General features: G+C 36.3%; 1 protein-coding gene across 1 annotated transcript; it reads left to right on the forward strand.

The window, feature by feature from the left end:
• The first annotated feature begins 339 nt into the window (after positions 1-339).
• On the forward strand, positions 340-24,471 carry MCEE (methylmalonyl-CoA epimerase). Its single transcript, XM_079126168.1, has 3 exons — positions 340-450; positions 14,041-14,378; positions 23,857-24,471. The coding sequence occupies exons 1-3, from the start codon at positions 402-404 to the stop codon at positions 24,007-24,009; spliced, it is 540 nt and encodes a 179-aa protein (XP_078982294.1). The 5' UTR covers positions 340-401; the 3' UTR covers positions 24,010-24,471.
• Positions 24,472-25,132: the final 661 nt, after the last annotated feature.

The following is a 25,132-nucleotide window of genomic DNA, read 5'->3' on the forward strand; positions in this document are numbered from 1 at the left end:
TGCATAGGTTCCGGATCCACCCCAATCGGAGCCAATGGTAGCGTGAGAACTTTCACTGGGCATGCGTAGAGGGGCGGGACAGGAAATCGAACGTAGCTACTGATCAGTCCAGGAGTCGAACTTTTTTCCAAACTTTCTGTCTTGGGTTCCTGAGGGGCCATAACTGGTCACGCGTGGTCGTTTTACGTTTCTCCTTTGTATACAATAGGTGGCTTCAACAACGATGCACTGTTACCAAAAGGACTGGTCTCTCCCAGCATCCACAGGAATTCATATACGCCCCCTAGCCGCTTTGACCCGCCCCTTAAGCCTCTTGCCCCGCCCCTCGCCAGGTTGCCCCACCCCTTGTCCTCTGTCCTCCCAAGCTCTGTAGCTGGTCTGTTACTCGCAGGTGACTTAACATGATGGCGCGTGTGTTGACGTCCCTGGCCGGGGCTGCAAGGGCCATAGGTGAATACTGGGATCACCGTGGGGCGGGATGGGGCGCGCTGGACCGCAGGCCCCGGGCAGAGGAGATCTAGGGTGGCCAACTTCCTGGGTCTAAAGCGTCTTGCCCCACCGAGCCGCTTTTCGCAGCCTGTCAACCCCTTAGCCTGCAGGTAACAAAGTGGGGGTTGGGGAGGGGCCTCTTTATTGTCTGTAAGCTGTGTGTGGAACCTGAAAGGCAGGGACAGAAGAAAAGGAAGTAAATGAAAGAGGAACTGAGTGTTACTTCACCGCACACCATAAGACACTGGAGAAAAACCAGGAAAGAGCTCAAGTCCTGTGAAGGACTTAAGCTGAATTCAAGCAAGGAACACCTGAAAGTCAGTGGGGTGAAGAATATCAAAGAAATTTTACCCATGTGCCCTAGTGTATTTATCATGTTGTGTAAACAGGGAAGATAAAAGAAGACTTATTTCGAAATCCCTCGAGGTCTCTCCATCACCACTTTTTTTTTCTCTTAATGTCTAAATGAAATCCGTAGTGACAGATTGTCAGGTTTTCTGAGTCTCGCACTTCCTCCTTTCTTTTTCTTCTCTTCCTCTCATCACGAAAGCAGGCATTTCCCTTAGTCTGAGATTTCCTATTAAAAATAAGTACAAAGTGGTAATCCCCAGACTTACTCCTGAATATTTGTGGAAAATCCTTCATCCAGCACCTTCAAAAAGTGTTCAAGGGAATGAACTTTTGTTAATGTTAAATTTCTCTCCTAAAAAGTGCTGTCTCTATTCAGCCTTTTGAAACCTAAAGTCCTAGCCATCGATTGAAGTCCAATGTCAAACTGGATCAGTTCTTTATTGATCACTCTAGCCTTTCTTGGTATTCACAAAATTTCTTAATTATCTAACAAGTCACCAGAGTTAAGTGATGAGCAAGCCACATGCAAAGAAAATTGTCCCTTAATTGGTTTAGCTGTCTCAAATCTTAAATCAGTTTTAAAAAGTGAAATATATGTATACACTTGAAAAAATACTGAGCACAATTGTTAAGTTGAATATCTAGTTAATAGGTAATATAAAGATTTTGTTAGTAACTCACCCTATTGGCCTTTCTATCCTTGGTGAAATATAGGTCAGCATCTTAGCTCACAAACCATTGCACATAGCTCTTTGTAAAAAACTGGTGAAACAAAATGTTGTTTCTTCATATCTCAGCAAGTCATCTTTTAGGTATTGCATAAGCTGGAGACATTGAAAACTGAGAATTGAAAGAATGGTAAAAAATTTCAGAGGAATGAGAATTAAACATAATTGTTTAATAACATCAACTTTGATGTTGGACAGACCTGGACTTGAGGCCCAACTTTGCGACTTATGTGATACTGAGGAAAATGACTTCTACTCTGTTAAGCCTATTTTCCTTATTTCAAAAACTGGGGAATATAATATGATATAATCATAGAATTATCCTGAGGATTAAAAAAATAACATTCTCACTTCATTACTCTTCCTGACCATTATTTAAATGACTGCAAAAACTAATAGATTGAGTCAGGCTACCACATGGTGGGTTCCCACTTCAGTATTTGTAATTTCAGTTTGGTTAGGCATGACACCAACAGTCACTAAATACTCAAATACTACCAACAATGTTCTCAAATCAGAGCCCACACAATTTTCTAGAGAGAAAGGAAGTGAATAGTCTCCTTATCATGAAAATTAGTAAACTGTGCATTATGAATGAAGCAGTGAATACAAAAACACTGTATAGCAAATACTTGCCAAATACAAGTTGTTTGATTATTGAATGAGATTGTACCATAAGGGCAGAACTGTGAATGAGGTAGGTACAGAGTAAAGTTTTTCATGGGATCCTTTAAAAGTATAAAGTGCCTTAGTAAAGTGGATGATGACGCATAATGGGGGGTGGGAGGGTTAGAGTTAAGGTTAGGGAGGGGGGCAAGAATGGAGGAAGGAAGGACTGTAAAGAGGGAAAAGAGGGAAAAGAGGGGTGGGGGAAGGGGAAAATAACAGAATGAATCAAACAACATTACCCTATGTAAATTTGTGATTACACAAATGGTACGCCTTTACTCCATGTACAAACAGAAACAACATGTATCCCATTTGTTTACAATAAAAAAAAGTGCCTTAGTAGTCAGAGATGCTTACGTTCGTAAAGCAAGTTGTTGATATAACTTTTCTAATGATAATTCTTTGTATTTATTATTTACATTGTGCTAGGCTCTTTTTTCAACCCTTTTTATATATTTACCATTTAATCTCATGGCACTCCCTATGAGATAGATATTGTTTTCCTTTTATATATGCAGAAACAATGGTCTAGAGCAGTTGAGTAACTAGCTCAGTAATGCAGCTAATGTTAAGGTTAAGGTTTGAATCAGAACAGTCTAGTACTAGAGCCCATATTCCTAACCATAAGGCACACGGCCTCTTACATAATATTGGAATCTAAAAGCTAAATGTGAAAATATAGATTATGTGAAGGTTGTACAACTTTGCAAATATTCTAAAAACTACTGAATTTACACCTCACATGAATGAACTTTATGATATGTAAATTATAAGTCTGTTTTCTAAAAAACTTAAGAGAGCTGCTGAAAAATTTATTGCAAGTGATTAGTCTCAATTTTATGACTTTATATAGAAAGGTAACTAATTTGTTTTCAATAATAAGAACCTTTAATGCATTTCAATATAAGCTCTTTCTAAAAATATTTTTAGTTGTAGGTGGGTACAATACCTTTATTTTGTTTATTTAGGTTTTTGTGGGGTTTTTTAAATTTATTTTTATTGTAAACAAATGGGATACATGTTGTTTCTGTATGTACATGGAGAAACAGCATACCATTTGCATATTCATAAATTTACATAGAGTAATGATGTTTGATTCATTCCATTATTTTTTCCTTCCCCCCACCCCTCCCACCTCTCTTTTTCCTCTATACAGTCCCTCCTTCCTCCATTCTTGTCCCACTCCGAACCCCCATTAAGAGTCATCATCCGCTTATCAGTGAGATCATTCCTCTTTTGGATTTTTGAGATTGGCTTATCTCAACATGATATTCTCCAATTTCATCCATTTGCCTGCAAATTCCATAATTTTATTATTCTTTATAGCTGAGTAATATTCCATTGTATATATATATACCACAGTTTCTTTATCCATTCATCAATTGAAGGGCATCTAGGTTGGTTCCATAGTCTGGCTATTGTGAATTGAGCCGCTATGAACATTGATGTGGCTGTATCTTTGTAGTATGCTGATTTTAAGTCCTTTGGGTATAGGCCGAGGAGTGGGATAGCTGGGTCAAATGGTAGGTCCATTCCAAGTTTTCTAAGGAATCTCCACACTGCTTTCCAGAGTGGCTGCACTAATTTGCAGCCCCACCAGCAATGTAGGAGTGTACCTTTTTCCCCACATCCTCGCCAACACCTATTGTTGCTTGTGTTCTTGATAATCGCCATTCTACTTGGGGTGAGATGGAATCTTAGTGTAGTTTTGATTTGCATTTCTCTTATTACTAAAGATGTTGAACATTTTTTCATATGTCTGTTGATTGCTTGTACATCTTCTTCTGTGAAGTGTCTGTTCATTTCCTTAGCCCATTTGTTGATTGGGTTATTTGTATTCTTGGTGTAGAGTTTTTTAAGTTCTTTATATATTCTGGAAATTAGTGCTCTATCTGAAGTATGAGTGGCAAAGATATTCTCCCACTCTGTAGGCTCTCTCTTTGCATTGCTGATAGTTTCCTTTGCTGAGAGAAAGCTATTTAGTTTGAATCTATCCCAGTTATTGATTCTTGCTTTTATTTCTTGTGCTATGGGAGTCCTGTTAAGGAAGTCTGATCCTAAGCCAACAAAGGTGAAGATTTGGACCTATTTTTTCTTCTATAAGATGCAGGGTTCTCTGGTCTGATTTCAAGGTCCTTGATCCATTGTGAGTTTAGTTTTGTGCAGGGTGAGAGATAGGGGTTTATTTTAATTCTGTTGCATATGGATTTCCAGTTTTCCAAGCACCATTTGTTGAAGAGGCTATCTTTTCTCCATTGCATATTTTTGGCACCTTTGTCTAGTATTAGAAAATTGTATTTATTTGGGTTTGTGTCCGTGTCCTCTATTCTGTACCATTGATCTACCTGTCTATTTTGGTGCCAATACCATGCCGTTTTTGTTACTATTGCTTTGTAGTATAGTTGAAGTTCTGGTATTGCGATACCCCCTGTTTCATTCTTCCTGCTGAGGATTGCTTTAGCTATTCTGGCTTTCTTATTCTTCCAGATGAATTTCATGATTGCTGGCTCTATTTCTTTGAGGTATGTCATTGGGATTTTAATTGAAATTGCATTGAATCTGTATAGCACTTTTGGTAGTATGGCCATTTTGACAATATTAATTCTGCCTATCCAAGAACACGGGAGATCTTTCCATCTTCTAAGGTCTTCCTTAATTTCTTTCTTCAGTGTTTTGTAGTTTTCATTGTAGAGATCTTTTACCTCTTTGGTTAGATTGATACCCAAGTATTTTTTTTTTTTTGAGGCTATTGCAAATGGAGTTGTTTTCCTCATTTCTCCTTCAGCTGTTTCATCGCTTGCATATAAAAATGCTGTAGATTTATGCGTGTTGATTTTATAACCTGAATTCATTGATGAGGTCTAGAAGTTTTCTGGAGGAGGTTTTTGGATCCTCTAAATATAGAATCATGTCATCCACAAATAGTGACAGCTTAAGTTCCTCTTTTCCTATTTGTATCCCTTTAATTTCTTTAGTCTGCCTAATTGCTCTGGCTAGAGTTTCGAGGACAATGTTGAATAGAAGTGGTGAAAGAGGACATTCCTGTCTTATTCCTGTTTTTAAAGGGAATGGTTTCAGTTTTTCTCCATTTAGAATGATGTTGGTCATGGGCTTAGCATAAATAGCCTTTACAATATTCAGGTATGTTCCCACTATCCCTATTTTTTCTAGTGTTTTCAGCATGAAGGGGTGTTGTATATTGTCAAATGCTTTTTCTGCGTCAATTGAAATAACCATATGATTCTTATCCTTAAGTCTATTGACATGATGGATTATGTTTATTGATTTACGGATGTTAAACCATCCTTGCATTCCAGGGATGAACCCCACTTGATCGTGGTGCACAATTTTCTTAATATGTTTTTGGATATGGTTTGCCAATATTTTGTTAACGATCTTAGCATCTATATTGATCAAGGATATTGGTCTAAAATTTTCTTTCCTTGATGTGTCTTTTCCTGGTTTGGGTATGAGGGTGATATTAGCTTCATAGAATGAGTTCGGTAGGGTACCCTCCTTTTCTATTTCCTGGAATACTTTGAGAAGTATCGGAATGAGTTCTTCTTTGAAGGTCTTGTAGAACTTGGCTGAGAATCTGTCTGGTCCTGGGCTTTTCTGGGATGGTAGATTTTTAATGGCTTCTTCTATTTCATTGCTTGATATTGATCTGTTTAAATCGTGTATGTCCTCCTGGTTCAGTTTGGAAGGAGCATATGTCTCTAGAAATTTGTCAATGTCTTCGGTACTTTCTATTTTGTTGGAATACAGATTTTCAAAGTAGCTTCTCATATGTTCTGTATCTCAGTGGTGTCTGTTGTGATATTTCCTTTTGCACCATGTATTTTAGTAATTTGAGTCTTCTCTCTCCTCTTCGTTAGTGTGGCTAAGGGTTTATCTATTTTGTTTACTTTCTCAAAGAACCAACTTTTTGTTATGTCAATTTTTTGAATAGTTTCTTTTGTTTCAATTTCATTGATTTCAGCTCTGATTTTAATTATTTCCTGTCTTCTACTACTTTTGCTGTTATTCTGTTCTTCTTTTTCTAGGGCTTTGAGCTGTAATGTTAGGTCATTTAATTGTTGACTTTTCATTCTTTTCTGGAATGCGCTCCATGCAATGAATTTTCCTCTTTGTACCGCTTTCATAGTGTCCCAGAGATTTTGATATGTTGTATCATCATTCTCATTGACCTCTAAGAATTTTTTAATCTCCTCCCTGATGTTTTTTGTCATCCCTGTTTCATTCAATAGCATATTATTTAGTCTCCAAGTGTTGGAGTAATTTCCTTTTTTTACTATGTCATTGATTTCTACTCTCAGTCCATTATGATCTGATAGAACACAAGGCAGTATCTCTATTTTTTTGCATTTCCTAAGGGCTGCTTTGTGGCATAACATATGGTCTATTTTTGAGAAGGTTCCATGTGTTGCTGAGAAGAAAGTGTATCTGCTCGTTGATGGATGGAATATTCTATATATGTCTATTAAGTCTAGTTTATTGATTGTGTTATTGAGTTCTATGGTTTCTTTGGTTGGATTTTGTTTGGAAGATCTATCAAGTGGTGACAGCGGTGCGTTAAAGTCGCCCAGAATTATTGTGTTGTGGTCTATGTGATTCTTGAAATTGAGAAGGATTTGTTTCATGTACAGTGATGCACCATTGTTTGGGGCATAAATATTTACTATTGTTATGTCTTCCTGATTTATGGTTCCCTTAAGCAGTATGAAATGTCCTTCTTTATCCCTTCTGACTAACTTTGGCTTGAAGTCCACTTTATCTGATATAAGGATGGAAACCCCCGCTTTTTTACTGGGTGCATGTGTGTGGTAGGTTTTTTCTCATCCTTTCACCTTTAGTCTGTGGATGTCTTTTTCTATGAGATGAGTCTCTTGAAGGCAGCATATTGTTGGGTCTTTCTTTTTAATCCATTCTGCCAGTCTATGTCTTTTGATTGATAAATTTAGGCCATTAACGTTCAGGGTTACTATTGAGAAATGATTTGTATTCCCAGTCATTTGGCTTATTTTTGGTTTTTAAGTTGGCTTGGTTTCTCCTTTGAGTGGTTTTTCTCTAAGGTAGTTCCTCCCTTTGCTGACTTACATTGTTGTTTTTCATTTCCTTCTCATGGAATATTTTGTTGAGAACATTCTGTAGTGCAGGCTTTCTATTTGTAAATTCTTTTAACTTTTGTTTATCATGGAATGATTTTATTTCATCTTCAAATCTGAAGGTTAGTTTTGCTGGGTATAGGATTCTTTTTTGGCAACCATGTTCTTTCAGAGCTTGAAATATGTTCGTCCAGGCCCTTCTAGCTTTTAGAGTCTGGGTTGAGAAGTCTGCTGCTGTCCGTATTGGTCTCCCTCTATATGTAATCTGATGCTTTTCTCTTGCGGCCTTCAAAATCCTATCTTTATTTTGAATGTTAGGCATTTTCATTATAATGTGCCTTGGTGTGGATGTGCTGTGATTCTGTGCATTTGGTGTTCTGTAAGCCTCTTGTATTTGATTTTCCATTTCATTCTTCAGGTTTGGGAAATTTTCTGATATTATTTCATTGAATAGGTTGTTCATTCCTTTGGTTTGTATCTCTGTGCCTTCCTCAGTCCCAATAATTCCTAAATTTGGTCTTTTCATGATGTCCCATAGTTCTTGTATATTCTGTTCATGATTTCTTACCATCTTCTCTGTTTGGGCAACTTTATTTTCAAGATTAAATATTTTGTCTTCATTGTCTGAGGTTCTGTCTTCCAAGTGGTCTAGTCTGTTGGTGATGCTTTCCATTGAGTTTTTTATTTGGTTTATTGTCTCCTTCATTTCAAGGATTTCCGTTTGGTTTTTTTTGAGAATCTCTATCTCTTTGTTGAAATGATCTTTTGCTTCCTGCAGGTGCTCTTTTAGCTTATTGGTATTATCATTCATTGCCTGCATTTGCTCTCTTATCTCATCCTTTGCTTTGCGAATCATCTTAATCATGTATAATCTGAAGTCCTTTCCTGACATTTCTTCTAACATACTGTCATTGGGTTCTATTACTATAGAATCTAGATTTGTTTGGATCATTTTCTTCCCTTGTTTTTTCATGTTGTTCATGTATCTTCCCCTCTAGTGCTGCAGATCTGGGGGTATTGCAGATTTCCCCCTATAGGCTTATAGTGGCCCTATAGGTTTCCAAAACCTTTTCTTTAAGGGGAGATCAATATTAGCAATGCCCAAACCAGACACTATGCAATCCTAGACCAAATAGCCCCTATGGGGACAATAACATCATGTAAATAAGGGAGAAAGTGACTCTGAGGGAACAGGTAAACAGAAGGAAAAGAAAGCAAGAAACGTAAAGAAGTAAAAACTTAAATTTTTTTTTAAAAAATGATAAAAAAGAAAATCTACTGTATAATAGTCATATTGTAATGAAACCTCCCAGTGTTCAGTAGCCTGATGTATGATAGGTACCTGAGAATGAGCTTCAAGCCTCCAGCAGGCGTCTCAGGATGGGATTTGCCCCACCCGAAGATCGGAGCTATGGCTTCCAGGATTATCCAAGATGGCTGTTCTGGCTTCCAAGTGTGTTGGCAAATGGGGAGCTGCAGCTCAGGGGTGGACGTGGTCAGCTGGAGGTCCTGGAGACAGGATGCAGTTGGTCCGGCAGGGGTCCTGGAGGTCCGGTGTGTTTGGTGTGGTTGTGGGATCCTGGAGGCCGGGTGCAATCCGTCGGTCTGGGGTCCAGGTGATAGGGCGCAGTCAGTTGGTCTGGGGGTCCTGGTGGCAGGGAGCAGTCAGTTGATGTTAGGGCCCCAGAGGCATGGAGTGATCGGTTGGGCTGAGGGATCCTGGAGACGGGACTCGGTCAGTCCGGCCGGGGTCCTACAGGGCCTGACTGTTGTCTCAAAATGGCGGCAGCCACGTGTAATCAAACCTGCAGGTACTGCAACAGTGAACTTCCAGGCAGCAGCAGGCAGCTGGTTCTCCACTGGTGGTCCGCGGTCAATCTGCTGGCAGCTGTCGGATGATCCGGAGGTGAACCTCGAGCATTGGGTGATGGATAGGGGTAAGGCAGGGGATGGACAGGTGAGAGGCAGGCAAATGGCGGATGATAGATGCCTGACAGTGAGCAATCTGCTCTCAAAAAAGGCGTCGATATGCTGGCAGACTGCAGGTGATCACAGCAGACAAATGGGGTAAAGAGCAGGGGATTGTTAAGCAGCAAAAACTGCCTCACCGAGAAACAGATATCCTCTGCTTGAATCCGGCGTTGCGGAGCGACAAGGAACGCAGCCTCCCTTGTGGGTTTTTTTTGTTTGTTTGTTTTTGGTGGTGTTTTTTTTTTTGTTTTGTTTTGTTTTTGTTTTTTTGGGTTTTTTTTAGTTCTGGGGATTGAACCCAGTGCCTCATGTATTTTAGGCAAGTACTCTACCACTGAGCCACAACCCCAACCCCAAAATAAACTCTTGAAACTAAACTCTTATTTTTTGGAAACAGTGTCTGGAAAACCTAATCTAAAATGCCAAATCTGAACTAAAAGAAAGGCCATGTTACTTTTAAGTCAAAACAGTGGAAGGGATTAGTAAGAACATGATTAATTAGAACTGATACTGAAGAAAGGTAGGAATTAAAGAGTTAACATACTAGATTTTGTAACACATATATTACTCATACACCAGATTCCTGATCTGTGCAAAAGTAGCTTGTTTTTTAAAATCTGTGGTTATTCGTCTTTACACTCCTATTTTTTAAAAAGTATTTTTAGTTGTACATGGACACAATACATTTTTTCTATTTAGTTATATTTATGTGGTACTGAGGATCAAATCCAGTGCCTCACAGGTACTAGGCAAGAGCTTTACCACTGAGCCACAATCCCAGCCCTATACTCCTGGTTTTCCATCCACCAATTTCAAGTATTTTACATGGTTTATTCACACATAGTTATACTTTGTAGTTCATTTATACAAAGTAACCCTTACTGGAATAATCACAAATGACCCACTATGCAGTTCAAAGTAATACAATTTTACTACACCCTCCTGAGCTCAGAGACAGAGAAATCTAAAACTAGAGTTGAGAGCTCCTACCAGTAGGGTGGCAATCTGAAATAAAAATATCTTTTTAAAAAGTTTGTTTGATTGTGAAAATCATTTCACATTGTATATACAATTCAAAACTTCACATTGTATACTTTCAGTACATACAATTTCTATTTGTCCATTATACTTCAATAACACTGGAAATACACACACACAGACACACCCACACACACACGCACACACACACTTTAAAATCCTTTATTTCCTGTTCCTTACCTAGTTTGCTTGGTTTACAGGATTTCACCCACAGATTTTTAATGCTAGGATCGTTATTATCATTCCTCTTCCTCATCCTCCTCTTCTTCCTCCACGTAACATAAAATTAAAGTTTACATAACAAAAAATGAACCATTAAAAATATACATTTACTAACAAATACAAGGCCCTGGGTTAGATCTTTTGCTGTGGGGGGACATTAAAATATACAATTTAACAGTATTTATTACACTCGTCATGTTCTGCAGCAGTCAACCTTTAACCAGTTTGAAAACATTTATATCACCCCAAAAGGAAATCTGTACATATTAAGCAGTTGTTACTCTTCTGTCCTTACCAGCCTCTGGCAACCACTGTTCTGCCTTCTGTCACTATGGATTTACCTATTCTAAATATTATATATAATTAGGATCATTCAATGTATAATCTTTTATGTCAGGTTTCTGTTACTTAGCATGTTTTTGAGGTTCATTCACATTGTAGCATGTGTGAGTACTTTACATCCAGATACAACTCCCATATATAGATATGAACAATATTCCATTACTTGGCTATTGAGAACACTGCTTCTGTGATCATTAGTGTACAAAATTTTAAATTCCTGTTTGCATCTATTTGATGTACTTAGGTGTGGAATTGCTAGGTCATATAATAATTTGTTTAATTTTTTGAGGAACTGACAAACCATCCCTTGACAGCTGCACCATTTTACATTTTTATCAGCAAAATACAGGAGTTCTTGTTTCTCTACATACTCATCAACACTTACTCTTATTTGTTTTTCTGGATGTGTGTGAAGTAGTATCTCATCATGGATTTGATCAGCTTTTCCTTAATCACTAATACTTCTGAGTATCTGATATGCATGTTGGCCATTTTTTATCCTATCCTGTCCTTTGAAAGAGGCTGAGTTATTGAACTTTCATTGGTATTGCTATTTTTTTTTTCCTATCCTAATCTTCGAACATTTGACTTAAGGACCAAATAAAACCAATAAAGAATTATATTGCATTTATCAAACCAGCTCTCATCTCTAGAGATAAGATAAACCTAGATAGCTTCAAATCTTAATTTTTACAATATTTAAGATACTGTGATCTCTGAAACATATAAAGCAGATTTTGTTTTCTTTAAAAAAAAATACTGTCCTGGTAAATCAAATGATAAAATGGTTATAGAGAAAGACTACAGCAAGGCTTCAAATAACGTGAACTGGCCTTCCTTTTCAGTGCCAGTTTTTTTTTTTTTTTTTTTTTTTTTTAATATTCCTAAAGCAAACTGGCATAAGATAGAAAATTTTTCTTTCACTTAGATATCCTGTAATTTGTTCCTTTAACATGTCTGCATTTTCAACTGCTGATAATAGTGTGCCTGTCAAGGGACTTCCACCTGCTCCATCTCTTGTAGAAGTAATTCTGGTAAGGACAATCCAGATACCAGCACTCAATATTTGACATACCCATAAACTTTCACTGACAAAACTTCTTAATGTGCATACTACCCAAAAAACTCACTGATCCTATATACAATGTTTTTATAAAATAAATACTTCATTGAACTTCCATTGCAAATTGCGCATACAGTAGAAATGCAAAGAAAGGAGGAGCAGCTTGACCAATGATTTTGTTGATTGTTAACCTTTGCAAAGTTCTCTGCAGAAAACCCCTCATGCCATTCAGCTAGCTAATCATCATTGTATATCATTAACAATGAGAATGGATGAATTTATTGTACATTTATATATGTCTATCATTTGGGTACCAACTGTCTATACAACAAACCATCAAGTTACATATTGAGTGGGTAGTACTAACATTTAAAAATCTGAAATAAAATATAGAATAGAAAACAAAGAACACATCACTTCTAGTAAGGGATTAGTAGGTATTCTTTTTAAGTAATTTCATTTCAGTGGACATTTGTATATGTATATGCTAAGTTGCAATACATTTGGATTTCATAATAGCAGTGAGTCCATAAAACTGGACTATATTACCTATTGGTAATGAGAAACTTTGGGTATTTCAGTTACCAATAATATAGATTGGGGCTTGATAGAAGACCATCTTAGTCTGAATTTTACCTTCTGCTTACTTCCAGTGTATCAGGTTAAATAAAACAAAATAGTGTCACTTTAATTTTCTTCCTAAAGAAAATTTCAGTTAAGAGTAATTTTGTTGACTAAAGCTGTGCCGTACCTGTTAGTATGTAAAGTTGTTTTCACTAACTACCTGTTGTTTAAAAAAACTGTATAGGATCTTCATCTTGCTATTTCACAATAATTTATTAAGTGATATAGTTTATATAATTATATTTAGACTTCATACATATATATGTTTTTTTTCATTCTGGGGGAGTTGAACTCTTAAAGCCCAGTGTCTGGGGGAATGGGAAAGCAAAGCAATGCATGAGGAGACTCCCTTGCACCCTTCTTTTGTAGCTGAATGAAAGGGGGTTTCTACTGAATGGAATCTGGGATTAGCAAAGTTCTGCCTCTAATCCTTCAAAATGATAAAAACAAATAATAAAAAGTCTAGTGTCAGAGGAAATCCTCATAAATTAACTGTTTCCTTGATCTTTGTTTCTCCCCCAACAATTAGATATTTTCCTTGGTTGATAATCATTCAAATAAAATACAAATTAAGAAAGTATTGTATTAATATACCTTTCGTGAATTTATTACAGATTATAAAACAAAAAATTGGGTTTAGGTAGGAAAGAAAGTGGCTTGCTTTTATCATTAAGTGTATGCTGTATCACTATCACATTCATACTTAATCTCTGTAAAATACAGAGTTTACAAGTAGTTCTTAATATGCACCTATCCTTTAAGTGTTACCTGTAAATTATGAAAAGTGTCATTCTTTGTTCAAAATCCAGTTGAAGTTCAGTATTAGTGCTCTCTCTCCCTCTCCCTCTCTCTCTCTCTCTCTCTCTCTCTCTCTCTCTCTCTCTCTCTCTCTCTCTCTCTCTCTCTCTCCTCTCTCTGTCTCTGTCTCTCTCTCTCTCTCTCTCTCTCTCTCTCTCTCTCTCTCTCTCTCTCTCTCTCTCTCTCTCTCTGTCTCTCTCTCTCTCTCTCTCTCTCTCTCTCTCCTTCTGTGTGTGTGTGTGTGGAGGGGGTGATACTAGGGATTGAACCCAGGGGCCCTCTACCACTGAGCCATACCCCAGCCCTTTTTATTTTGAGACATCCTCTCTAAGTTGCTGAAGTTGATCTTGAACTTGTGATCCTCCTGCTTCAGCTTCCTGGGTTGCTGGGATTACAAACTTGCACCATGGTGCCTAGCTCAGAATTCCTTTTTGGACAACTAGCTTTTTAATTCTGGGCATCACAGAGTAATTTTGACGTAAGTTTTTCCATTTATCTCCCCTGAGTTAATTTCAATAATTAAAATGAATAGATATTAAATAATTAATTTTCCTATGTATTATTTGTTTCATTTTTAAAATTAAATTTTGAGGTTTATTCTCAAAAGGAGGATACCAATGACTTTTCAATTTTTCAGGACATTTTTTAAGATTCCCAACTCCAGTTCCAGCAGTGAGAACTTTTTCTGCGTCACAGTCCTTGCATCGAGTGGCAGGTCCTGTATGGAACCTTGGTCGACTCAATCATGTAGCCATTGCAGTGCCAGATTTGGAAAAGGCCACAGGATTTTATAAGAATATTTTGGGGGCCCAGGTAAGTGAGGTGGTCCCTCTTCCTGAACATGGAGTATCTGTTGTTTTTGTCAACCTGGGGAATACCAAGATGGAACTGCTTCATCCACTGGGAAATGACAGTCCAATTGCAGGTTTTCTGCAGAAAAACAAGGCTGGAGGAATGCATCACATCTGCATTGAGGTATTTTTATTATTTTATGATTTGGTATTTTAAATCTATCTTTAACAAAATGTGTTTTACTTTTTAAGACAACATGTAGGGCTGGGGCTATAGCTCAGTGGCAGAGCACTTGCCTAGCACCTGTGAGGCACTGGGTTTGATCCTTAACAGTGCCACATAAAAATAAATAAAGTAAAAATTAAAAAAAAAAGACAATGTAGTCACTGTCATCAAAAATTTTATTAAGTTCTATAAAGGGAATGAAAATCCTCAAAGGTGACTACACATACACACACACACACACACACACACACACACACACACACACACATGTTCTTTTTCCTTTTAGAAAGTTATAAAAAATAATATTAATGTATTTAACTGAAGTCTAGATTCAACAGCCACTGAAAAGGTCACCAAAGTTGAGTAAAACATTGTCTTTGCTCCAGGTTTTATCGATAATACATGTTCTCCCATGTAATAGAATGTAACTGATTTCACAATCATGAGAGAAGAAGAGAAGGCAAAGAGAAGAAACAGGTGAAAATATTTTATAAAGTAAGAATTTCCATACACATGCAAAGTATTCTTTTTCCTTTTGGTGCCAGGGATTGAGCCCAGGATCTCACACAAGCTAAACATGCATTTACTACTGAATTACACCCCCTGCCCAAAGTATTCTTATAATTATTTTCTGTCCTTAAAATTTTTAATAACTTCTTCCTTCTACAAAAGCAGTACATTTTCAATTACTGACTATGATTTTTAAGATCTTCTAAAATGCATTTGCTAGCAATTTCTGAAAAAACATTAAGAAATGTTAGACAAGAACATTCTCATTACAGAACATTTATCTGTAGATATTCATGTCAGATAACTGCTTTTTAGAAGCAGCAATACCAATTAGGCTTCAACTGAAAGTAGTAGGACAAGTCTTTTGATAAAAATAGAGACAAAGTTAATATTCCTAATCCAGAAGAAAGATGGGTTGATTGTAGAATGAAGTCAAGAACCTGTTCAGTTTGTTATTGCAAACACATAGGAGAACCTATAATGTAGACTCTTCTTCATTCATTCTTAAGGTTTAGCAATGAATGAGATATGGACCATGTTCACAGTGAGAAGGAGCAATATTTAAACAAACAAGTACATTATACTGTGATAAGTTTAATATCAGTATATAATATAGGATTAAAATTAATATATGTGTCTTCTCAGGGCCCAAACAAAGGGAGGGAATCCCTGATCATTCTTAGGAGGCTGAGGAGCTGGGAAGGTCTCAGAGAGAATGAGTTACAATGACTGTGAAGGGATTCCCTAGATGAACAAGGGGAAAGGTGTTTCAGGTAGAGGTTTTAGCATGTGGAAGGGCATAGTTATAACAACTACACTTATTGAGTCTCCTTTGGCAGGATACAAAGTACTCCACGTGCATTATTTTCTTTAATTCTCATAACTATCCCATGAGGGTGCTATTGACCCCATTTAACAAGTGAGAAAACACACTTTGTTAACTTGCCCACAATAGCATTAGTCGTAGGTGGCAAGGCAGGGGTTCAAACCCAAATTTTTTCTGATTCCTCATGGTTGCACTTTCATCCATGAGGCCATTTGCTTTCATTGTATTAACTGAGCTTAAATTTTGAGGTGGAGGAGCTATAAGGTATTAGACCAGGGAAATACACAAAGCCTAATATTTAGTCTCTATTTCATTCCTAGGAGATTACTTTTGGCTGCAGGTTTTACCAGTGAACAAGAGGGTTTGTGTAAGCCCCACAGGATGAGAAACAGGACCATCTGCTTTGAATCTACTCTCCTCTCTCCCACACTGCACTATCTGGGTTCTACATCAAGAGAGCCTGTGCCTTCAAAGGAGGCTGACTATGTGAGTTAGAAGTTCATTGAAGTAAAGAAAAGTGAAGTTCAGTAAAGTAACAGCAAATTCAAAAGTAGAGGTCAAAAGAGAGAAATAATAATGTATATAAGTATAAAATGAAGGTAGGTAATAGAAGAAGGTATATACAGTGATTAGTTGCTACTTTAGTCTGATACCCATCTATCATCATTCCACAACCTCCACAAAAATAATGTCTTAACTAGAGATTTTGTTTTCTTGTTCTCAGTCTAAAAGTGAGCTGTCCCAGATGAGATGCCCTTGCCATCTGTAATACATGACTGAAAGGGTTGTTCTAGGCATCACTTCTTATTAGCCAGAGGAAAGAGAAGGCACAGAGAGAATACAGGACAAACAGCTTTAAGATGATCTAAATGCCAGGTATGGTGCCATGTTCCTGTAGTTCCAACTATTCAGAAGGGTGAGGCAGGAGATTGCAAGTTCTAGGCCAGCCTGGGCAACTTAGTGAGACCCTGCCTCAAAATAAGGATGTAGCACCTCTGGGTTCAATCCCTGGAACCCCCCCCCCCAAAAAAAAAAAAAAAACAGTAAAAGGTAAAGAAATGCTCTTATTTTCTGAATGATCACATACTCAGTGATTTATTTTCTGGTTTGTTTTTGTATGTTTTACAGATCTCTTTTCATTGAGCATATATGCCATATGAAAGGAAAATTTTATAACTTTAAAGTAGAAGACTTATGAGGTAACTTCTTTTCTCCATGCTAGGATATGTTCTTCATTCAAAAAGAAAGAAAATTCCCCCTTTAAAAAAATTCCATTGTAGCCAGGTGTGGTGATATGCCTAGAGTCCAAGCTATGTGGCAGGCTGAGTCAATAGCCTTTCTTGATCCAAGGAGTTATAGACCAGCCTGGGCAACATTATGAGACCCTATCTCAAAAAGAAAAGAAAAAGAAAAAAAAGAAAGAAAGGGAAAAAAAGAAAAAAAATCTATTCTCATTTTATGTTTGGCTTTACAATAAACCCCAGGAATAAATTCTTCTACTAATGAACTCTGTCACAGTTTCCCATATGTATAGATTTCATAGAAATGACAAAATTTTCAGAGAACAAAGCAAAACAAAACAATATGAACCATTCAATGAGATTTTTAACTTTCTGTGTTACTAAAACCACCATCCAAACCTAACATTTTCCAATAGAAAGGATATTTTATTAGAGAGAAAGAAAAAAAAGTAAAAGGAGAAATTTTCTTGGAATAAAAGAATCCTGTTCTGTTGTATCAATCATCTTTCCATCATTGTGACAAAGTACTTGAGATAATCAGCTTACAAGGAAGAAAGGTTTATTTTGACTCATGGTTTCAGAGGTTTCAGTTCATGGTCACTGGGCCCTGTTGCTTTGGGCCTGTGGTGGCACTGAACATCACGGTGGGAGCAGGTTCCAAAGGAAGCCTGTTCACTTTATGGCAGCCAGGAAGCAAAGAAATGAAACGGAGGGGAAAAAATGAGGAAAGGGTAGGGTTCCAGTATCCCCTTCAAGAACAGGCTCCTAATGACCTAACTTCCTTCCACTAGACCCCACTTCTTAAAGGTTCTACCACCTTCCAATAGTGACATCACTTGGGGCCCAATCCTTTAACACATGGTTCTTAGGGGACATTCAAGATCCAAACTATGAAACTTATCAATTTAATAAATCTATGGGTTTATTTTTGGGGTTTTCCTTTTTTTTAATGTATTGATATCAATTGGTAGACATTTCAGTGGAGGTGAGCATGTGGGAAATACTGTGCATAACCATCACCAGACTGTGTAGAAAGCATGCAAACTTAAGGTAACATATGCCTTCTGAAATAATTCCCAAGAATACACAGAAAGCTTCTAAAACTTGCAAAGTGAGAACAGTGTTAGGTTTGTGTAATTCACTTAGTTTGTAACTTTAGGGGGAGAGACAATTGAAACATAAATATTTAATCCAGACATTTTAACTTTCATAGATTTAAATCAATTTGAGTATGAATTCATGCATTATTAACATGAATTAATACCATTATAATTTTATGTAAAGAGCTTGTTTGTTAAGTCAATCAAAATGTCATGCACTATTAAAAGTGGCACTTTATTACTTGTTCATAAAACTAGTTACATGCCTTAAGGTTAAAAGATGTTATTTACAAAATAACTTGCCTTCCAACAAACAAAATTACATTGCCATTTTCAGATAAGGCAGCTGAACACCAAAAAAGAGATAAGACCAAAGAAGATTCTGAATTCTGATCATAATAATCCAACCATTTTTAATTTGGATTATTGCCACTAAATGCACAATGACAGGGAACAATCAGTATAAACTCCCACAACATTAAATAAGAATTTGAAGTGAGAATCTGCCCAGATTTTCATTAATGACACTTAAGGCTTTAGAGGGTTATCTGATGCACAACTGTGATTGTTTGACAGACTATAAAAGCAGTTTTAAAAGACTAAAAACCCATTTTTTAAAATGAGTTGTTATTGATCTTGTTATTTTTATTACTTAGGGGGGCAGACTTAATTTTTCAAATCAAATTGCTTTGCATTTCTTAAAACTATCACATATACTCTCAATTCAGAAAATTGACATTTTTTCTTCCATTCTTTTTATTACCACCAAACATAACAGAGTACTATTAAAGAATTGTAAATTTTATAGCAACACTAAGAGAAGAATGAATGTGGCACAAGATCTTTAAAATCAAAATTAGTAAAAGAAATAGTAACAAATAGATACGGATGCTAGTCTAATGTTAATTAGACATTTTTTAAAATAAACCTAACAAATCTTAGAGGATGAGTCCTCTGAGCATCAGAATTCTAGATATTTATACTTGGGTAGAACATTATCTAAATTGAACATTCATTGATCATATGTAAAACAGAAGTTACCAAAGGGGCAATATGAAAAAAGTCATGATTATATTATAAAAAATTTCAAACATACAAGAAGCAGAAAAAAATAATGTAATGAACCTCCAAACACCCGTCATCCAGATTCAACACCTGCATCATCTCTTTTTTCTTTTCTTTTTCCTTTGTTAAACCTTTCTGAAGTAATTTGCAACTTCATTTTGCCCTTTAGTTTATATTTTTATGAAATAAATAACCACAATGACATTGTTCTGTCAATCAAAATTAAAGGTAAATCTTTAAAGACACAATTCATAAATCAGATTTACAAGATTGAGTTACAGATGTCTTTGTAGTTGACTTGTTCTAATCAGTATTCTAACAAGGTTCACTCATTATGTATAGTGATTAATCTCTTAAGATTCTTTTTAAAATACTAACATGTTAGCATTAATATTATGCAATTGTCACAATTAATGAACCGATATTGATCTATTATGATATACTAATGTACATTATTCAGATTTCGTTTTTACCCAGCATTCTCTGTTTTGGTTTGTTCTAGTTATACATGACACAGTAGAATACATTTTGACACATCATACATAGATGGAGTACAACTTCTCATTCTTCTGGTTGTACATGATGTAGAGTTACAGTGGCTGTGTAATCATATATGCACATAGGGTAATAATGTTCAATTCAATGTACTACCATTCCTACCCCCATACCCCTTCGCCTCCTTTCACACCCCTCTATCTAACCCAAAGTACCTCTGTTCTTCTCTAGCCCCCCCCTCACCTTATTGTGAATTAGCATCCATATAGCAGAGGAAACATTCAACCTTTTGTTCTTTGAGATTGGCTTATTTCCCTTAGTGTGATATTGTCCAGTTCATCCATTTACTGACAAAAGTCATAATTTCATTCTTCTTTCCAGCATCCTTTTTCTGTTCCAGAATCCCCTCCAGGATCTCACATCACATTTAGATATCATGTCTCCTTGAGTTCCTCTTGCTTATGAGTTTCTCAAACTTTCTTTGTTTCTGATGACCTCAATACTCTTGAGGATTTCTGACCAGTTATTTTGTAAACTTCCCCCCACTTGAGATTTGTCTATGTTTTTCTTCTGATTAGATAAGGTTATTCTGGGAAGACCACAGAGATGAAGTACCATTACCATCACATTATATCATGAAATATCCTATCAACATGACTTATCACTGTTGATATTAACCTTGATCCCCTAGCTGAGGAGGTGTTGTTATTTTTTTTTACTGTAAAGTTACTCTTTTTTTTTTTTTTTTTTTTCTTTCTCCTTCTTACTATGCTCTTTGGAAGGAGGTCATCGTGTGAGCCACATTTTAGGAATGGAGCGTTGTATCAATATATACTTGTGGATATTTGTTTCATATCCCTCAAAGTTTTAGCTTTGACCACTAAAAAACTTTTTTGTTTGGCTTTCATGTCCCTTTGGCATACCCCATGATATATATATATATATATATATTTTTTTTTTTTTTTTTGAGAACACCCTTGTTTTCTGGGACTACAAGTTTCCCCAAACTCATATTTCTTGACCTAATCCTGGAACCAGTAATTTCTCCAAGAAGCTCTGGTTCTTATTACTAGAAATGGTGGTAGAAACCAAGATGGGCTCTAGTTGTGCTCATTGCTGTTGGGGTATCATTGGTCTAGGCCCTCTGAACTAACACAGCAAGGAAATACATGTTTATATACTGTACATTTAAACTTATCTATAAATATTTCTGTATTAAACCATGTTGAGCTCACGAAATAACATAAGCTCATGAATTTACACTGATGTCTTCAACTCTGTTATCAAATGAATCATTCTAACCTTCTCCCTTGCTTGTGTACATACCTCCCCATCCCAACAATGAGAAACTTGGCACTCATCATCTGCTATCAGTGTTCTTAATTGTTCAGTTTCAGTATGCATGTATAGTAATTGTATGAGTTTCCTGGAGTTCTAAAGAATCACCACAAACTCAGTGACTTAACATAACAAACATTTATCCTCTCATGGTTCTACAGACTAGAAGGCCAAAATCAAAAGGTAAAAAATATGGAGGGGGATGGGGCAGGGTTAAAAAAAACTATGAAAGGAAAAGGAAAGAGAGCATAAAAAAAGAGTAATGTGATCAAAATAGAAGAGGGTGGAGTCCTGGAAAGGTAGGCAAAAGGCAAGAGACAAATAGAACAGAAGCAATAATTAAACAAAGAGTCAACAAGGATATTACCAGTCTGATGTAAGCTATCAACCCATGTATTCAATAAACTCAGCAACCCCAAGTAGGGCAAATACAAAACAAACAAAGAAACTCAAAACTTCAGCACGCCATCATCAAGCTGAACCAAGGATGAAGGTCAAATCATTTAAGCATGGAGATAAAAGACACAAAAATTATAGAATAACATGTAATAATACTGGTTAAGGGATAACCAAAAATCTCTACCAATTTACAATTCTAATTTCAGCTAAGGTGGTATAACAGAGACCAGTTTGTTCTCCTTCATGAACCATGTAAACAAAGTACATGAAAAAGTGGTTCTCTGGAATTGAATGTAAAGTGGTTCAGAAAGCTAATCCCCTGAAAGAGAGGAAGCAAACAAGAGGACCCTTGCAATTTCTCAACTACCTGGCTGGAGAGAGTTTCCAATCTTCAGTGCAGGACAGGGGAATCAAAGTAGAGCTTCACAGTCTCCCCAAATTGAGGACCTAGAAGTTGGGAGTCTGGAAGCCTTGGTGCTTCATGTTGATAATACAACGTGTTTAAAAGGAGAGAGCTGCACAGATGCTCCTGAGATCTACAGTGCCTTTCACATCTCCATCTGAGAATCAAGTAGGGATGCATGTTAGGAAGTTACCTGATGCTAGACTCAGAGCCTCTTGAAAGGATCAGAGGGAACAGACCTCACACGTAGGAGGGAATAGTTTGTTCTTGCCAGTCACAGTGGAAATAACTTGTAATGCATGGGGGCAGTGGATAGAGTATTAAAAAATGCTTTTAGTAGTGAGGGAAATTAGTCCTAGACCACAGGCTCTTCCAATCCCATCTAACAATCAGAATAAAGCCCAAGAATATTTGTAGAAATTTTAAATATAAGGTAAAATTGACAATGCCTGAATTCAGTGAGAACTAATTTTCCTAAGAATGATCCAGTGGTGGGACCACTCCTTCATCCAGCTGGTGCATGTTCTATTTTGGAAAAAATGAGAAAAGAGCAGCAGCCGTACAAAATAGCATGAAATGAATATGGTCATAATGTTGGCATGACTTTGATATACCTATGAGGTTTAAAACAAAACATTATATGCATACAAGTAGAATGAACATCATATAAAGAAATGATAGTTTATGGTAACATTTAGCATCCTCCCCAGTTGTTAGAATTCAATATACAACCCTTGGTTCTTTGGAAATAAGATTATATAAATATTAACATGTTAGATCTATGTGGTGGGAAATCAACCTTATCCCTTTTTGATATTTGGGATGCTATTAAATCATTAAACTCTAGGGTAAGTTATGACTGCCTGGGAATGTGGGCATTTCCTTTTTATCCATTTCTAGGTTCCCAGTGTAAGAGGGTCACTTTCCAAGATAGGGGAGGATAATTTCTTTATCAGTATTTGCTCATTTTCTAGACTGCAAATAAATACAAAGCAAATAGAAATAATTTAGAAAAGGATTGCAAGATTATAAAAAGATCATAAAAAGATTTTTTAGAATGGAGAATAACATTTTGATAGCAATTTAATAATGATTTTTATGTGTATCAAGTTTAAATTTCCAAGCTAATAACCAGTTCATTTGGGAGGGGAAAACTTGAAGCTTTCCAGGCCTGATTACCTACTGTTTACAAGAGCTTCTTATCTGTTATCTCATTTTAATCTATAATCAATTTATATGGTAGGACTCTGTTAGTCAGCTTTCCATCACTAAAACAAATACCTGAGATAATAAACTTGTAAAGAGAAAAGGTTTATTCTGACTAACATTTTTTGAGGTCTCAGTATTGCTTTTGGGCCTGTGGCAAAGCAGCACATCATGGCAGGAGCACATGGCAGAGAAAAACTGCTCACCTCATGGCTAGGGAGCTAAAGAGAGAAAGGAAGAGGAAGGGACTGAGGTCCCACTGTCCCCTTCAAGGGTACCTCTCCAATTACCTGAAGATTTCCCACTAGTTTCCATCTCCTAAAGGCTCTACCACCTCACAATAGCACCACCCCAAGACACATACTTTTACCATATGGATCTTTGTGGGATACTTAAGGTCCAAACTATAGCAACCTCACTTCTCTGCTTTGAGGAACACAAGATTCTCAGGAAAAAACAATTTGTCCAACATCACCAAAATTACAGCCAGAAGAAACTATGATAAAGAGAAGGATACACATTCAGGTTATAAGGGGTAACATTTACCCACAGTGAGTTTTCTTTGGCATTGCAGTTGCTCACCTAAGAAAATTTAGTAACTTCATTTACTTTGCTGTTTGAGCTTATTTTTCATTATTTTTTCCCATCCTGGGACTCAAACCCAGAGCCTCATGCACGTTAGACAAGCACTGTACCACTGAGCTACACCCTAGCCCTTGTGATGGCTTAAGAATAGTCCAGTCTGAAGGCAGAGGAAATACGCTGCATAAGTTCTCAGTTTCTTTTAAGTCTTTATGATACTATAACTTGCTGTATTTGTGATCTTATATATGTTCTTATTTCTTTTCTCAAGGTGGATAATATAAATGCAGTTATGATGGATTTGAAAAAAATGAAGATCCGTATTCTAAGTGAAGAGGTCAAAATAGGAGCACATGGAAAACCAGTTATTTTTCTCCATCCTAAAGACTGTGGGGGAGTTCTTATAGAATTGGAACAAGCTTGATTTATATTTGCAAGAAAATTAATTGCCCTGAAAACCCTTTATCAAACACTATCAAAATGTATTATGACCAGATAAATGAGAGTTTATGCTCCATTTATGTATGATGTGTTAAAATGCATTCAACTGTCATGTATAATTAGAACAAACTTAAAAAAAAATTATGGTACTGCTTCCAAAGTTAAAGACTAAATTACAGAAATATTAAAAGTATGTATACATATGTACATAACATGTGTAAATTGGATTTGGAAAAAACCTTGATTACTAAATGCTTAGGAACATTGTTGAAATCATGTTCATAGAAATGAATTACTCCTGTTTAAAATGGTAATTGAGTATAGTATGTTATCTGTTTAAAAGGTGTGGATGTGGCTGTGAAGCAGATTAGATATACAAAGGTGTTATGAAAGTATACTTGACAGTTACGTACCTACATATTTGAGATAAAGCTGTTTTCTAGAATGTTTAGAACTGTTTCTAATTTTTAAAAAAAATTTCCAAAGTCCATTATTTTTAAAATAAAATACTGTTTTGCTTTTTATTTTTTAACTTTTAACACATAATTGTACATATTAATGGGGCTCAGTTGATATTTTCATACCTGCCCACAGTGTGCACTGTCCAATTCAATCTCTCTTTTTCCACACTCTCCCTTCTTCACCTTTACGAGACCCTATTCATTACTACTCTACTTTCAGTTGACTTTTTTTAGCTTGCACATATGAAAGAACATTAAATACAACTATCCCACTTCTGAGTAAATAGCCAAAGAAAATGAAAGAATACAAAAGAGATACCCCTGTCCGCATATATATTGCAGCACTATTCACAATAGCTAAGATATGGAATTAAGCCTAGGTGCCCATCAATAGATGAATGGATAAAGAAAATGTCATGTATATACAAAAATGGAGTATTCTTTCATAAAGAATGAAATCCTGTCATTGCAGCAAAATGAATGAAATTGGGGGACATTATGTTAAGTGAAATAAGCAAGACAGACAAGTACCAAATGTTCTCTCTCATGTGAAAAACTAAAAAAAATAGAAAGTCAATCTGAAATAAAAGGACTACATTTTTTAGAGGGAACTGTTCAAGTTAACAGTTTTATCTCAAAATATTT

Source organism: Sciurus vulgaris (assembly GCF_902686455.1).
Source record: "Sciurus vulgaris genome assembly, chromosome: 2".
Lineage (NCBI taxonomy): Eukaryota > Metazoa > Chordata > Mammalia > Rodentia > Sciuridae > Sciurus > Sciurus vulgaris.